Genomic DNA, 17270 nt, shown 5'->3' on the forward strand with positions numbered 1-17270 from the left:
GCGCGCGGAGAGTTATCTTATTTATTATAAAACTAGCTAGTCTAAAAATTCCTTTTTTTCTTTATTACCCTCAGTAAGATTTTTTTATGTTTCATTTATTAAAATTATTATCGTAAATCGATGGTAAAAGTTGTATTGGGGTCGGTGGTCGTGTTCGACACACATCATACTTAGTTCACATCCGAAGCCTTAGTTGTAGGTCACATGTTAGTCTTGCAAAGGGTTGCGCAATCTTCTACATTCCGGAATATTCCATCAAGAACGATAGGAAGGATGAATCGTAAGCTTATATGCCCTCAACGTATGAGGATGGTGATGATTCTATCAGAGTTCCGATACACCCGCTGTGTATCGAAATCCTTGGAAACAAATTTAGGAACAGTAAGAGCATATCGCCAAACGATCGCCTGAAATACCGATAAATGCGCGTTTGCAAATGAACTCTACTTTTGCTCGAATTTTAGTAAAGAGGTCTTTAAAATTACAATGTTGATTTTGTCATTGCCCATTCCTACCTTAAATTAAGCAGCACGATTGTTTTCCTATATACTTTACAGTCGTTATCCGCTGCTCGATACTTGTGAGTATCGATTGTGAGTTGTGAGTGAGGGTCCCCCGCGGCCGCTTACTTCGCATACCGTTAAACCCGCCCATGCTGACAAAAATGTTGTGCATTCGTCTCTTTAAATTTCTCAAGACACAATCTTCATAGCATTATTGTCAAATTCTTAGCGTGCGAACTGGCTGTTTCACAATCACCAATCTGCAGGAGAGAGCTGGCTACTGGTGAACTATGGTAGGAAAATCAAACTCTCAAAAATGCATCTGTTTCCTAAGCGAAAAAAATTCTGATGATTGATGACGAATACAATCAGCTTCCATTATGGCCAGATTCTGACGAAGATACTCTTTGAGGCGTTCAACCTCCGTAGGGGAGAAACTCACTTCTTGTCGATCGGCGACGAACATGTACTTCGCAAATTTCCGTATGAGAGTAGTTTGCCTTTATCACGCATCTAACATAATTATATATTTGTATATAGATGTTAAAAAATTACTATATTTCTGCAGAAACGTTTTCTTTACGATACGTTAAAAACGGTTTAAAAACATTTGAAATGTAAGTTCGAACGATCTTCGAAACTTGTTTAACAGATTGACAGTTTCGAACTCACTCGCGAACTTCGGCGGAATAATAATTGCACCGAACTCACCAATACAACTTTATCTGAAGTTTTCACACATGTTCTTACAAAACAAGAAAAGTCGGAACTGAAATCCTAACCGGTGAACGTAGTGTTTATGGAGAAGAAAAACAAGCAAGCCAAAGCGCACCACAAAACTACGGATAAATGGCTCTGCTGAATCACCTGAATCTACTATCCAGTGCCGTGCGCCGGACAGTGTTCGGAAATGTTAAATCATTCCACCAGACAGCTGCACTGTGCAAGGTGGAGGACCGTAAGGCAATGCTTGCTTCCCTACCGAGCAAAGATGAGGGAACCATTGGCGAACGTTCGATTGACATTGATTCCATGATCGACAAGTAAGTAACGAACACGATGATGGTGCAATGTACGCTTTAAGCATTCTTTTGTATTGGAATTTACAGAAAGACAAGCATATTTCCCGATGGCAACACCCCGACCGCACTGTTCAACGGGGTGCCGTTCAACGAGATACCGATATGCCACATTCGAGTATCGCCGAACAACACAATCATTTCGATTACGGATGCTAAGGGTGTACCGCAGTTTATCCGTTCGTGCGGTATCGAGGGCTTTAAAAATACACGCAAAGGCACAAACATTGCAGCGCAGGCCACCGCCATCAGCATCAGTACGAGGGCGATCGAACGAGGCTATAAGACGGTTCGCGTGACGGTCCGGGGACTCGGACCGGGACGAATGGTAAGAAATCAACATCTTTCATTTAATTTAATCTATTATAAGGCAACTGGAACCATGAACTCGATCTAACAACAAGTCGTTTCGTTAGACTGTTGGAAAGGACTAGTCGGAAAAATAGTTAGGAATGGCGCGCGGATGACACTAAGAAGTAAAATTCGCGAATAGCAAAATTTGTCACTGATGGTGGTCTCGGTCTGCTTTCTTGGAGCTATCCCCACCTACTGGTAGCCAGTTGCATTCCAGCAGAGGACATATTAGAGGGCATTTCTTATTTCTTTATCATTGTGATGGCTGCACATACACACTTACCTTTTCTTAAAGCAAACCCAAGAGGGGTGAGGAAGACGTCACGTACTAAATAGAGGATCGTAAACTCTGGAGCGAAAGGATGAAAGTGAGAGGTGGGAATCAAATATATGATACGAAAAGTTAATCGAACGAGAAGTACCCGCAAAAAAGGATCGTGGCGACCGGCAGAAGTACGGCGCCTAGCGACAATCAGAAGCGGATGAGCACGAAGGGATACATATAGCGGGATAGAACAAAGCAGAGAAGGAGCATCTATACAATCGAGCAAAAGGGAAGCGACAAAGATGGTTCAGTAGTGTGTTCTACGTTCCTTGAGATAATCAAGACCCAGCAATTGACACCTCGACTCGTAACCATGCAAGGTGGAGTCGGTTCGTCAATTGTATAATGAGATTGTAAAGCCCAGACACACTACCAAGTATGGGATCGAGATTTGTTTATTTTTTATTCATGTAGGACGGCCTGACCGTATTGCTAGGATTCACATTATTCGCTTAACAGAATGTAAGTTTTGAAGAAGAATTCTAATCTAAGTATAGGTAAGGTTTTTGAGATCATCAGCGAAAAGCGGATGACCATCGGAAGATAGAAATGACCGTCGTTAACAAAAAGTAGGAAACATAAAAAAAGGAAATTGAAGACTACTCTGCAAAACTCTAGAAGAAAGCACGATGAATTGACAGAATCTTAGACATAGAAGAACCCAAGATGATTCACATGATGACCGAAATACGGTCCCCGTTACTAAGAACCCAAAAAGATCAATAGTTCAGTTCCAATGTGAATCGCAACTAATGAGCGAGATAGTTTTTCGGGAAACTTACCTTTTTACGTATCCTTCTTCTTCTCCATCCAGTCTGCTATCAAGGGACTTGAAATGGCTGGATTGAACATAATTTCGATTACGGATACGACACCAGTGTCATGGAATCCACCCCGGCCCAGAAAGCAAAGAAAGCTGTAACCGTCCTACGCGTGCATCGTGCATCATCTTCTGGCATACTGTCATCATAATTCTATGGCTTGTCGACAGGTATTGTTGATTATAGTATGCTTAGCAACGGGCTGCTGTATATAAAGTTACAGTAGGGGTTTTTTGTGTTTATTTAAAAAAATAGTAATAAAATTAAAACTCTAGCACAATCTAGTAGGCTCCATCCTAGCTACATTCCGGAATAATGTGTGTGTGCGTGTGTCTGTGTTTACTATTGCACACACACACAGAAAAACACAAAAATTCGAACGCGAGATTAATCCGAAATACGGTCCCCGTTACTAATACCGGTCTTATACATGGTATAAGACAAACCGGAAATGTAACTTCCGAACGACGTACAAATACATCTCAACAAAAGCAGTGGAAAAATCACACGGTTTTTCCGGTTCACAGATTACTTTAAAAAAAGGAAAGTTTTGCTGCGCTAAGTAGAGTGTTTAAATCAAATAATTCTAACTAATAAACAAAACCCTAGCTTAGGCAGATCCTGCGACTCTTCGAATGCGACGCTACTCAAATCGTTCGGATAAACGTGTGTCACAACTTTTCTCTTGGCACTATGTATCTCGATCTCTCGTCGTCCTTTTTGTCTCCTTACTTCCAAGGGAATGTGTACACACACACGCACAGGGAGCTGAAAAAGGGAGGCAAAGCTAAGCTTTTCATTTATCTCTTTCTCACTTTTCATTTATCTACTCTCCCTATCCTATCTACAGCCACTCGGGGATGTAAGTGAGGTTTGGTACTCAGATTCATTCTAGATCGACAGCTAACGGGGTTTTTTTTTGGTTTCGTGGCGTGCTTAGTAGTGGCCACGACCAGCGTTCTGGCATCTCTCACCAAGACACTACTAATATGATTGGAATACTTTTCTCCTATGCAGTGGGGAAATGTTTGTTTGCCGGAGGACATTACGAGTGTCATAACTTGGCGTTCGGCGATCGTTGTAGCTGCTGATGTGGCTGCTGCACGATGTTTGATGAGCTATGAGTATGCGAATTGCTCTCAACCGCATTCATATCGTCCGGGGTGGATAGCACGATTGCGGGCACCGTTGGCAATATGGCGTCGTCGTTCACCGTTGCACCGGTGGACTCTTCGCTTAACGAGTCAACTGCTGGCAATGGTAATGCGGTCGAACAGGAGGTTGGTGAAACAATGGCGGACACAAAACAGGTAATGCGCTTTTTTAGTCGTACCAACGGGCAATGATCATCGCTCGCGTTACCACCACTGCCGCCGCCGCTTCCCGTGATGGGAATGGGTGCTTTTCGTTTGCTTTTACAACCACCACCACCGTTGCCTCCTGAAGCTTCCAAAGCTTTCCGGGTCGAAGGAACGGGTGCTAGTGTGAGTGTGTAGCGGGTCCCCGAAGAGGATGACCGTTTGGCGCACCGAGATGGGGATCGTTCCTTCCCAGGACATCGCTTTCCTCGGCGACAGGAAAGGATACGACGGGTGAGACGCATCGAGGATGGGATAACTTCGGCACGCACCGGATGTTCTATCAAAGCGTGCGATGACAACACGCCTGGTGGTGGAGTTCCTTCCAAAGGCACGTTCCTGCTGCTGCTGTTGCTTGTGATGCCACTACCTTCGTCGTTCACGGTAACATCCTTATCACATTCCTCTTGACTAGAGTCGGTTTCCATGGCAAACGGTTCCCTGCCGTCAGTTTCTCTGTCTTCTGCTTCCTCCTGTTCACCCGTAGCCATACGGCTGTCGGATGCACCACCACCGTCTTCCATAGGACGCGAAGCGGAACCAGGTGCCGACCCGGACGGGGGGTGTGCAGATGGTGGTGGTGGTGCTGACGATGATGGTGGTGGTGGCTGCTGACCCGAACCTCCACCCGTTCCCGCCGAATCGTGACGCTTGTCTTCGCCACCGCCCAGATTAAGGCCTTCCATGTAGCTGGAGATGCAGGACGGTGTGTAGATGACGGCCGACGCATGGCCGCTGCGACCGGACGTGAGCGGAGTTCCCTCGTCCCATACATCCCGAACCGGGTCGTACACTTCGACGATGGTCAAAAAGTCTTGTCCATCGTACCCACCGATCGCATACAACCGTCCGTCGAGCACGGTAAGCGAGAGAGCACTGCGAGCGATACGGACCGATGCGACCATGTCCCAGCACTGCTGCTCGGTATCGTAACGCTCGACCGATGCCAACTGTCTGGTGCCGTCAAATCCACCAACTACGTAGATGTACTGGTGGAGTGCTGCTACACCGGCTCCACTACGTCCGTACCGCATCGATGGAACCAACGTCCAGGCGTTGTTCTCTGGATGGTAACATTCAACCGAGGCTAAGCGCGTTTTTCCATCGAAACCACCGATGGCGTACAGCAATCGGTTAACCACTGCTACCCCCACGCCGAGCCGTTTCGATTGCATTGGTTGCACTAGTGTCCAGCGGTCCGTTTCTGGATCATAACTAGACAGGGAAGACAGATTAACAACACAATTGTCATTAATATATGATGCCATTCATAGTCGTAAGCATTGTGGGGACAGGCTTACCACATATCTTTTAGTTCTTTTATACAAGATTTTTTACTTTCAATGAACTAGCCTTAAGAGCTTGACCAGTGCAGCTCAATTTTATCAATGACATTCTCAAGACGAATCAAGAAACAAGAACGAATGTTGTTTTCTGAAATTGTTTGCCATATGCTTTTATAAAAGACTTGAAAGACTTTAAATTTGTCGAAAAGCGAGGTTTTTTTTCGTAAGAACGGTCTGGTCTGGTAAGTACGGTAAGGTCCAGACGCTACTAAGAACATTTATGAAGACTTTTGATTGCATTAAGTCCATCAAAATTATACGTTCTGTACATCCGAACGTTTGTTGACGGTACATTCATAAGAACTTTAAACACAGTAAGGTTCACACTGGCTGACTTTTCAAAATTTTTCATGAATATAAATTAATTTAGAACTGGTTTTTAGTTCTCATGTAACGAGAACGCCCTGGTTATAGTTTTCTTGCCGCTTTAGATTTGTGCAAGAGAAATAAACAATATGGCAACCTTTAATGTGAGGTTTAGGGAGATACTTACTATTCCACCGTATTGTGATAGTCTGATCCGGACGAACCACCGACGGCGTACAGCAGCTCATCCATAACGGCAACACCGACACGATTCCTTGGCACGGACATCGGTGAACACGGTCGCCACCTTTCCGTGACCGGATTGTACCGATCGACCCAATCCGAATCGTACGACGAGCCTGGGGAATTGTTCCTACCGCCGACCGCGTAAAACGTGCCCTTGAGGAAAGCGGCCCCGAGCCCTGACCGTGGCACGGTCAGCTTTGGTAGCGTAAGCCACACTTTATCGTCCACGTTGTAGCCCTCGAGCATGTCGAGTGAATGTTTGTAATATCCTCCGGCCACAAAGATCATGCGCGTTGTGTTGGGCTTTCGTTCGCGTACCGCTGGCCGTTTGTGCAGCGTTAGATCGTGAAATATTTTGGCCAGATATTCACGGCAACCGGGAGCACGGCGCAATACCGAACAGTTTTTCATCTGCTCCTTAAGGAAGCTGGGCGTTAGCAACTGGCATCTTACGGCTGACAGTATGCTTTCCATCTTGGGGTACCGATTGTCCTCGTCGTACTTTACCCACTTCAGCACAGCATCGTACACGTCCCGTTCGCCCTGCACGTTCAGCTCATCCTTCCGGATCAGACATATCAGTTGCATCACAGACAGTTGTAGGAATTCTTCCTCGCGGCAGATCTACGGAATCGGAAAGCAACAAAATCGTTTAGTTCATGATCACTCAGCACACATCACTGGCAAGCGATCCTTACTTGGGTAAAGTTACGTTCGATGAACTGGTTCGCTTTTTGCCGCAATGACTCACAGCCATGCTGCTCGGCAAAGTTTGCAATACCGATTGCGTTGGTCGGATCTAGCTGGCGCTCGAGAAAGTCACAGCACGCGTCTATCACATTTGGTACCTGGAACATGGTAGCCGCCGGCAGCAACTGGCACACGGTCAACTCGGTCACCCGTATCTGGCCGGTGTACATGAAGAAGAGGATCCGCGTCATTGCCGTTGGGCAAACGCCTTGCAACTTTACGCGCGCCATTTCGCATTCCTTCAGACCACCGGTGAACATGGCCTTAAAGTAGGGGCTGGCGGCGGAAAGGACGACTTTGTGTGCGTGAAACGTTTCCTGCTCGACTTCGAGCGTCACGTCCGTTAGCATGTGGTGCGAGCGCATCATGAACATCATTTTGAGCATTTCGCGCGAGTAGTTGGGCATGTAGAAAGCCATATCGCCCAGGTCCTCCTTTGCGGCATTCGAGCCACCGGAAGCAGCCCCACTGCTGCTCACCCACTGGACGCTGGTTGGGCCATTGCTGCCACCGATCGTTGCCTGCCCATCGGTTGCCGGATGTGACGACGAGCCGGGTCCACCGCTTCCGTTGCCAATGCCCATGCCAACGAGATGCGGCCCGCCGTTGCCGAAACAATCGGCGTAACCAGCGGCCGGCGCTTCCATGCTGGGGGGCGGTATTCGGTACGGTGTCCAATCTGTAGGCTGCTTTAGAGGAAAACAAACGGACAAACATGATTAGTGAACGGGAAGAAACGTCTGTAGGAGTTTTAGCGTAGCTAACTGTAAAGTCTATGGTCGTGATCTCCACAGGAAGCTCAGTGAATGTTACTGAAAAGCTAAAAACATTGCATCGATGAATCGAAATGTGTCTAATCAACCCTAATAAGATTGCGGAATAGTCCATACAAGATACAGAACAGCATACTTTTGAAAGCGACAACTATGTGAGTAAAAAATATTAACGACGTCGTCAACATCATCTTAAGAAGCCCGCTAAGCTGCTTCCGAAAGATAAGTAAAACAAAGCCTACTAAGCTAAAATTATTAAAATCCATTGAACATAAATACTCCAAAACCTGATCCATTCCATCGCTTGACACAGTCTAACACAGTGGACGAGATCATTGTCCAGAACGTCCAGACGAGGCGTCCCAAGGATATCGTGACTTAATTAATATTCGTTTTTTTTTTTGAACCCACATGAAATACTTTCGTTTGTAAATTCCAAAGCTGTAGTTCTATGATAAACTATTATTGAGAAACAGTCGGGTCGATATGGGTAGAGAAATGCACAAATCGATATTGACGACTGACATTTTGTCATGCAAAGTAATTGGAATGCCCCATTTTACAATCTGCAGCGTATATTGTTGCTGACATATTCTGAAACAGTCCTTGAAAATACATACTTTTTGGATGATTAAATTGAAATGAATTGAAATGTTTTACACGATTTTTCATCCGAGTCACCCAACTGCCCCATCTCGTATACATGGGTACAAAATATTCCAACGTTATCAATTGGTGATTGGGAAAGCAGCTAAGCTAAAAATGGCATAAAAATATTGGCAGTACAAAACTTTGAGCAAAGAAGTTGAAAATAATGCAATATTTCCTGAGTATCGAATATATATAAACGTGTCGAGATTTGTGTTATTTTTCCATTTTTGGAAAAGGCAGAAGAAAAAGAAGGGTAAAATCTTCTTATTCTTCTTCTTTTTGGCTTTTTTATTTCGTAGTGACGGCCAGGCCAGGTATTCCGTACAGCTGTGGCATTTTCTTCTCCCTCAATTCAAGTGCACCTTATCCCGGGTGAGCTCGGTTGTGGATGTTGTTGCTGCCAGGTATGATTCTGATGTTGTCCTCTCTGTTTCCGCTAAGGGGTTAGCGCCTCTTTGTAGTATCGTGCCGTGGACACTAACAACTGGCTCCCACGAAAACCCCCTTTATTGTGGATCCTTGGTGTTCATCACACCATATAGTTGCCAGCATTTGGATTTTATGGCTGTCGGACCCACCATATGCAGCACAACTTTGTGAAGCTACAGTAGCATCCAACTCACGCATACCGCCAACAGTAAATCCCCCAGACACAGCTACACATCATCCAAACCTAATTCAATTGGTTCTGGGATCTAATGTTGTCGCTGGTGACCCTGACGCCAGCAAAACGCAAGGAACCGACAGCCACAATAACCTTGTAAGGTTACTGCAGAATTGAACCCAGACATTCCGCCAACGGCAAGGTCGCCAGTTACGACCTTAGATCTCCTAAACCAACTTTTATCGATTCTGGGGACGAAATAGCGACTGGCTCATGTCGATGCCACCGTTGCGAACATCGACATCAAACAATACAACAAATAAAAAATAAACACAACAAACTACAATCCGCTAATAGGACGACAGTCGAACAATCTGCGATAAGGAAGATGGGAAGGGGTCAAACGACGATTCCCATCTCTTTGGCGAAGTCAAACAGAATCCGCGCACATTCGTAGTCCTTCTGTCCCAGGATATCGCACATCGGCATTGCCCGGGGACCTTCCTGATGCCCGAATGGCTGCTAAGAGTCCGGGTCTAGCCGCAACGAACTCCACACATGACCAGAGGATGTGGTCAATGTCGTGGCATCCGTTGCTACAGCTATAAACCTTGGAGTCGGCGCTACCTATACATTGAAGATGTGCATTCATCTCATGATGGTTCGACATAACTCTCGGCATCATGCGAATAAACGCACGATTTACTAGGAGCCCGTGAAACCAGGAACGCAGGGAAACCTGTGGTGAGATGGAATGCAGGAACCTCCCGAGTTCGTCCTCATCCCACATGCTCTGACAGCTGGCCATGCACAGCTGTTGTGGGATGCGAAGAAACTCGTGAGCGGGAATAGACCTCTCAAAAATGCTGCCATCGGAGGCACTTCGTTTGACCAAGGAGTCTGCTTTTTCATTGCCCGGGGATCCCGCTATATAAGCGATATTCGGTATGCTTTATCAATCAAAGAGCTTAGAATATCTTCTTCTTGGCTTAACGACCGCTGAAATATCTTTAAAAAATATATCCCCGACGATGAGCTAGTCGTCGATCGAAGAGACTCTCAACTAATCTTAACAGTGTGATCGAACTCAGGTTAAACAAAGCTACAATAGTTTTTTTTTGCCACTACATTTTGCTGTCCATGAGAATGTTGAAACTTGCACCCTAATCACTTTTTCCGTATAAAGTTACATTATATCAAAAGGAAATTAACGCTAAAAGTAACGAAGGAAATGTAGACAATTATTCTATTGTTGGTTTCTTTATATACACTAAAAATGATTTTTTGGGTCCTGAGCCACGGAGGACCTTTCCCAACTGTCCACGACAGAGTAACAACTGATCGCCGAGGGTGAGGCGAGAGAGAGAGAGAGAGAGAGAGAGAGAGAGAGAGAGAGAGAGAGATAACTGAAGAAACCCTATTGGCACTACTAAGGCAAATTTATAGAAAAACCCCTTAGTAGTGGTTATTGCTGTCGCAACAAAAATGGTGATCTGGTGGTGGTAATCAGCCAGAGGTCCCCTCGCGATGGGCTCAGTACTTTGATGAACTACTCAACGACCAGTTCAACGAACAGGCAGAGGACACACGAAAAGCTATCCGTCGGTTAAAGAACAATAAGGCACCCGGAACCAACGGAATCGTAACCGAACTGGTAAAAAACGAAGGTGCCTCACTAGAAAATGAGGCTCATCAACTTGTTACTGAGGTACGGGATAGCGAATCGATGCCTTGTGATTGTGCGGCAAATCTTGGAGAAGATGGCTGAACAGCAGTTGAACACGTACCATATCTTCATAGATTTCAAGGCCGCATATGATAGCAAAGCCAGGGTAAAACTCTACGTGGCCATGAGCTCTTTTGGAATGAAGGTGAAGGTGGATGGAAAACTCTCAGGGTCCTTTGCTAACACCAAAGGCCTGCGTCAGGGAGATGGGCTCGTCTGTGTCCTATTCAACCTGGCGCTAGAGAGGGCCATCCGTGACTCGCAGGTGGAAACTTCGGGAACCATCTTCTATAAGTCAACCCAGATCCTGGCATACGCTGATGATATAGACTTCATAGGTCTGCGGCTCTCCCAGGTAGCAGAGACCTACCTGCTACCTGGGATCGAGCAGGAGGCAGAGAACGTCGGAAGGACAATGGAGGAGCCGCTACAACGGCGAGGCGTACGAACTGTATGACGACCTCCTCACCGTCGTGCAGTGAATTAGGCTCGCCAGGCTCTGATGGGCTGGCCATGTTATACGCCAGGCAGCGGATGATCCAGCTCAGAAACTCCTTTTTCTGACGGACAGAGGAGGCGTGGTAGGTCCAGATTGAGGTAGGAGGATGGCGTAGAATCATCCGCCATCAAGGCCGGGATAACAGATTGGCGGACGACGTGGCGAGAACGTGAGCGGTTCTGGACTCTGCTGCGGCAGTCCAAGATCGCAAAACGGATGTAGCGCCTGATAAGTGAGTAAGTAAGTAAGTGGTTATTAAGGCTATTTTGTCAGTACGGTACGAATACGGTAATTCACTTTGTTTCTAGGATTCATTTAGTGATAAAACATGCAGAATATTGACAAAATAATTCAATAAAATCAGGAACGAAAAGTAAGTGAATTGAGTGAGGAAAGCTTGGTCACACATTTTCCTCATTTCGCCAGAACTTCTTCCTCTTCTTCTTGGCTTAACAACCTTCTAAGGTCACGCCGGCCATTTAACGGGTTACTTGTTGTAGTCCACGTAGTTAGATAGTCAGTCCTCGCTATGGAGGGACCGTCTGGGCCGTATTAGAAATACGGTCATTCAAAATGAATAAAAATATGTAGTTAATAATCAATTAGGCTAGAAATTAATTTATTCAGACGCAGATAATTGCACGCCTCATCATCCCTACTTAGTGAAAATGATGCAGAAGTTTACAGAGTTAAAAGCAATTATTACGGAGCTGCGTACACATGTGAGCAAAACCATGCGATTTAATGTTATCAGTAAACCTTCCCGTCCGTTGTCCGATTCCGGGTTTCGCGGAATATGGACCCATCATTCACTAGTTAGTGTGAGCACATTAAAACCAGTCTGAAGACACCACGGAGACCGAATGCCGGGGGAAGGGGGGGGGGGGGGGGGGGCCGACAACACGGAGGTGATACACAAAATTGCGCTGCGTCATTGGTGACGTGATACATGTGTGGCTCACGTACGCATCGCGGGGTATTTTTTATATTATTGTGTGCCACTCTTGTGCCTTTGTTGAGGCTGTATTTCTACAGCTACATTCCTCAGCCATGTCTCAGCAGATGTAGTTAGTAATCTTTCTCGATTCTTATACTTATCTCGCGCAATCTTTGCACTGTTAAATGTCAGGGAAAGTAGAATAAGTATTCGTAATACAAAGATGGTTTTGCAAAAATAATAATTATAAAATTCTATGAGCAACAAGTCCTATAACCTGCAACCTACAGGTCCTACAACTATCACCCTGACACATTCCAGCTACCACGGCCGGAGCGCTAATAATGCATTTACCGTACATAAAGCCCGACCGTGTGTCGCGATTCAGGGAGAGGACCGGCCTTGAACCATGTGGACGGTCAGACGGAGTTGCAAAACTGCTGATAGGAGAAACACTCTACAAAGTGCGTACACCCGCCTCAGGACAGTCCTCGGAAAGGTCTATCGCTCATAACGAACGGTTCTTGTAATCAGCGAAACCCTATCGATCCCATCATATGCCTGAGATGATCAACGATAATGGGTGTAAGCAGAGGCAGCACACGACCTCCCCTGCTACACACGCCTAAACTAAAACCATTAACTTCTGGCCAACTTTTCCTTGTCTTCCGCTTATCGCCGCTTATCTCTCTCTCTCTCTCTTGCGGCGTTACAGCCTAGTCACGAACCCACAAAGCCGCGATCTTTTCTACCACTTTTTGTTCCAATTGTTGCGAAAAATGTCGCCCGCCCTCGGAGGGACGAAGAACAAATGTAGAGAACGCAATAACGAATGTGTGTGTGTTTGTGCTGTGCGAACGTTTTGTTTTTCGTGTTTTGTTTATTGTTTTACACACGGACGGGTAATGACGGCGCAAAGTCATGCTCGCGCGACCACTAATGAGTGACAAACGCACACCAGATTGATAAGAGGCGCGCACAGCTATTATCAGTGGCACTTTTATTTCGATGCGTCTGCAACACTTTTAAAAAAATACGCACCCGGAGCATCCGGGCGGAGTTGCGGGGCTGTGAAATGTTGCGACTTTCTGGAGGCAACACAAATAACTAGAGGGGAAGAAGGATGGGGAGGGGGGGGGGCACCAAGTAGGGTAAATGTTCTTGCGGAAATGAGTTGATTTCAATAATCTCACGAGTTCAATGCCAAATTAAGCTCGATTGTTTTAATTGTTATTGTGAAAAGTTTGTTGCTGTTCTTATCGGTAAAATTTATTTTCATTCATGACATACACGAGATTTCTCTAATAACGTGTTACCGTTATTTGCACAGGCAGATTTTTTTTTGCACATCATTATATTTTATCAACTTTTGTATACATTTTAACAAATCGAATTTGTATTAGTTGCTTAACAAGTCAACAATAAGAACACCGGAGAGAAGCACTATTATTAACTCACCGGCCACATCCATTGCTCCGCGGACATTGGCGAGGAAACTCCACTGACGGAGTTATTCGCAGGACGTTCGCAGCACATTTACTACACTAAAAAGTTACTGATTAGAGCACTAAAAACGCGGAAACTCCAACTTTAAAAGTTTCCTAACTTTTTTTTAAAACACACACTGGCCGGGGTACAGCCAATCTGCGCACCGTCGTCAGATTGTGTGCGCGTTTAGCAACGAGACGTATCTAACTGAAACCGTCCGTGTTCCGTCCATTTGTTACGATAACCTTCGTGGGCTTGTTGTTTTTTTTTTTTTTTTTTTTTTTTGGTTCATATCAGCATCGTCACTCTCCCCAGCACCGTTCTCCATGGTTCTTTTTATCGCACTGCGATATGCTTACGACAAAAGGTTGATAAAGATTTGTGCCCGATCGCGATTACGACGGAGAAATTAAATTAGTAGCATCATCGTTACATTTGGCTTTTGCTTTTTCATTCGTCCTCCATTTATCTTCACAATCCCCATGCAAACCGTCATATATCCGGCTATCGGGAATTGATAACGATCGATAACGCGCTTGAACGATTGGGGCCGGGGAGTGTGATAGTACATACAAAAAAAACCAATTAGGAAAAAGGGAAGAAATCGTACAGAACGGTCTATTATTATTGATCGATTTACATACGTATCACGCGAGTGATGAAAAGTTTGACAACTCGATTAGAATACTTATTTTTGTCTCAAAAAATGAGCACAAATCTATAAGCGGTGGGCCTTGCAGTGTAAGATATTTTCACACTGTGTTCAATGCGAACTGTTGCTTGTTGGGGCACGGTTAGAAATATTTGCCGGTGGTGCAAACCATCATCAACATCGTCTAGCTTAGCATCAATATAATTGGCGACGATCCAATCTTATCCTTTGCACGTTGCCAAACAGGTACAAAGCCAAGCGATGGTTATAATATCATAAGGTAAACCTTAGTTTAGCCTATCAGCAAGGGACTCTCGGAGCTTGAGGGAAATCGGTGAAGAAAAACGATAATAAAACACTATATCTTAGGAGTTAGAGAGCTGCAACAGTGATAATAAATTATGTAGTTTCTTATTCTTCATCTGAGGCGGCCCGGTGGTGTAGGCGGCAGCGGCGCCGTTCTTCAAACGGCAGGACCCGGGTTCAAATGCCATCCCGGACCGTTCCCCCTGTAGTGAGGACTGACTATCCAACTAGGCAGCGTCAGCGAGTCTAGTAAGCCATTTCGATGGCCGGCATGACCTTAGAGGTCGTTAAGATAAGAAGAAGAATAATTCTTCATCCATAAAAAATTTATGAATGTATATAAAAATCGCTATACAAATTTTGCAATGGGCAAAGCGTAGTTTTTGCCCCTACTTGGATGTAAAAATTTTATCCATACAAATTGTATGAAAAGTGGCGATGCCGTACACTAAGGCTGGTGTCATTTCTCGATGGCATGCCACTAGTTGCAAGGGAAATGTACGGGATTTGACGTTTGACGTTCAACCTCATCTGTCAAATCCCATACATTTCCCTTGCAACTATAGTGGCATACCACCGAGCAATGACACCAGCCTAAAGTAGGCTTTACAACTACTTGGATGTGCAATTTCGCCGTATTCATGATATCTACAATATTTCTCCGAAATTACGCATCAATATTACAAGTTTTTCAATTCAATTTTACTATTTACATAGATGGGACCATCAGTGCGACCGGATGACCGTGTACGTCAAGGCCGCACTGTAGCAGCTGGATGAGGGACGCACACATACCATATCCAAAGTGCCTTGTGTCATCGGATTGGAGCGTTTGATCGTCTTCCAGGGCATGTACCGACGTTGACGCGCGGTTGGCAGCAACCAGGATCGGGTGATATTCCGGCATGCGTACGAATGTATGACACTCCACGCGAACGGGCAGTTACGTATCAACGTACGATTGTCAGTTCTCGATATGCGTCGTTACCCTATTGACAAAATTGCCTTAATAATCACTACTAAGGGGTTTTTCAATACAAATTTGCCTTAGTTGGCGGATTTGCAAAGATTTTTGGCAGTAGGAAATAGTCGTCAAAATGCCGAAGAGAGCGATGGCATTTTTGTCAGCAACGAACAAGGACAGTCGTGTCCTGCAGAATCTTAGCACCGGAATTATCAGCCGTGTTTACGAGTCGCATCCGTTTAACGATGCACTCCAATATCCACTATTCAGTAGCTTCCATACGCAGAAGTAGGATGGACGTACGGCATCTTATGCGGCATCCGCACCGTAAACGCGGTGATGGAGCCGAAGCTGAGGTTCGTGAGAATCACTTTGCCACATCGAAGCAAATTACTCCCGAAGATAAGGTGACAACTCATTGATGCAGCGCAGGAGCAGCGCACAAAAGTCACGGGCCACGTGAGATTTCAAAATCAAAATTTCACGTTCTTTTGAGTGGTTATGAAATTTTTCTTGCTTTGCAAACGCTTTTTGAGAACCTGGCGCAAACACATGCTGCCTACACGGGACTGGGAGCAATGGTGAAAAGGCTGAAATCATAATTTGGAGATTTTTTGCCCAGCCGACCAGCAGTTGCAAAATAGAGCACCTGAACAAGGCCAAACATTGGGGCATAAGGAAAGCGTGTTATCCTTGCACCATATCGTTTCCTGGCAGAGATCGTTTCATGCGAGCTCAGTATCAAGACTCAATGACCTTTGTATTGCGATTGGTAAGCCTGATCTCTTCGTTACAGTAACGTGCAACCCAAAGAGACCAGAGGTGATCGAGTCTTTATTACCACGACAGCAAGCTTCCGAACGACCAGATTTCACTTCACGTGTTTTTCTATTGAAGCGTCAGGCAATCCTGGCGGACCTTTCGGCGGGAAGCTTGAGATCTTACGCATTCATGTGATTGAGTATCAAAAACGTGGTCTTCCCAATGCTCACTGTTTGCTGATCCTCGGTGATGCTTGACAAACCATGACCGATTAGTTTCGGCTGAAATGATTTATATTTCTATCATTTAATTTTGCCACCATTTTGTTTGCCAATAATCTTAAATTACTAACCGGTCAAATTTAAATATTTTATGTATCCCGTATATGTATGTATCGTATTAAAGTACTTATGCCGATCTTTTCAAATAGCGGCCCGATCTGATATGATATTAACACTAGAACCGCCGGGCTTTTCAACCTTACTAGAACCGCCATATGGGACAATTTCGACCCATACGTTATGCATACATATTTTTACATGTTTATTATTACCTAAGGGTTTCTTGTAGTAAAATAATGCATAAACATCATAATTAGTTATAACAAAGCTTTGTTAGCAACTCAATCAATAATAATAAAATCAAATTGAGGTAATTGTTTGATCATATCAACAGCCCATCCAAGGATATCAAGGCCAGTTTTCTTTACACTAATATAAAATTATAGGACTTTTAGTGATAAACGTTTATAATTACGCCTTGCAGGGCTGAACGACAGTAAATCTAGGCTTAGAGCTATAAATTATTTAAACAATCAAGT

At 44.9% G+C, this 17270-nt stretch overlaps 3 protein-coding genes across 5 annotated transcripts in view; 2 read left to right on the top strand and 1 right to left on the bottom strand.

The window, feature by feature from the left end:
• The window catches only part of LOC126559120 (28S ribosomal protein S11, mitochondrial), a 118803-nt gene extending 115620 nt beyond the window's left edge, over positions 1 to 3183 (top strand). For 2 of the 3 annotated variants that reach the window (XM_050215234.1, XM_050215235.1), the window contains exons 2-4: positions 1405 to 1546; positions 1613 to 1910; positions 3076 to 3183. In XM_050215234.1, coding sequence (XP_050071191.1) covers positions 1470 to 1546; positions 1613 to 1910; positions 3076 to 3183 — 483 coding nt within the window. In that variant the 5' untranslated portion in view covers positions 1405 to 1469. Of the gene's footprint in view, positions 1 to 1352; positions 1547 to 1612; positions 1911 to 3075 lie in introns of those variants that run through there. The other variant, XM_050215233.1, reaches the window with a different exon arrangement.
• The window catches only part of LOC126558700 (probable G-protein coupled receptor Mth-like 5), a 200865-nt gene that overhangs the window by 42939 nt on the left and 140656 nt on the right, over positions 1 to 17270 (top strand). The window lies entirely within an intron of this gene.
• LOC126556923 (kelch-like ECH-associated protein 1B) lies at positions 4137 to 13826 on the bottom strand. The gene is made up of 4 exons (XM_050212482.1): positions 13737 to 13826; positions 7037 to 7774; positions 6280 to 6962; positions 4137 to 5655 (listed from the first exon to the last, which is right to left on the bottom strand). The coding sequence occupies exons 1-4, from the start codon at positions 13812 to 13814 to the stop codon at positions 4137 to 4139; spliced, it is 3018 nt and encodes a 1005-aa protein (XP_050068439.1). The 5' UTR covers positions 13815 to 13826.

The sequence above is a fragment of the Anopheles maculipalpis genome, chromosome 2RL, assembly GCF_943734695.1.
Source record: "Anopheles maculipalpis chromosome 2RL, idAnoMacuDA_375_x, whole genome shotgun sequence".
NCBI classification, from domain to species: domain Eukaryota; kingdom Metazoa; phylum Arthropoda; class Insecta; order Diptera; family Culicidae; genus Anopheles; species Anopheles maculipalpis.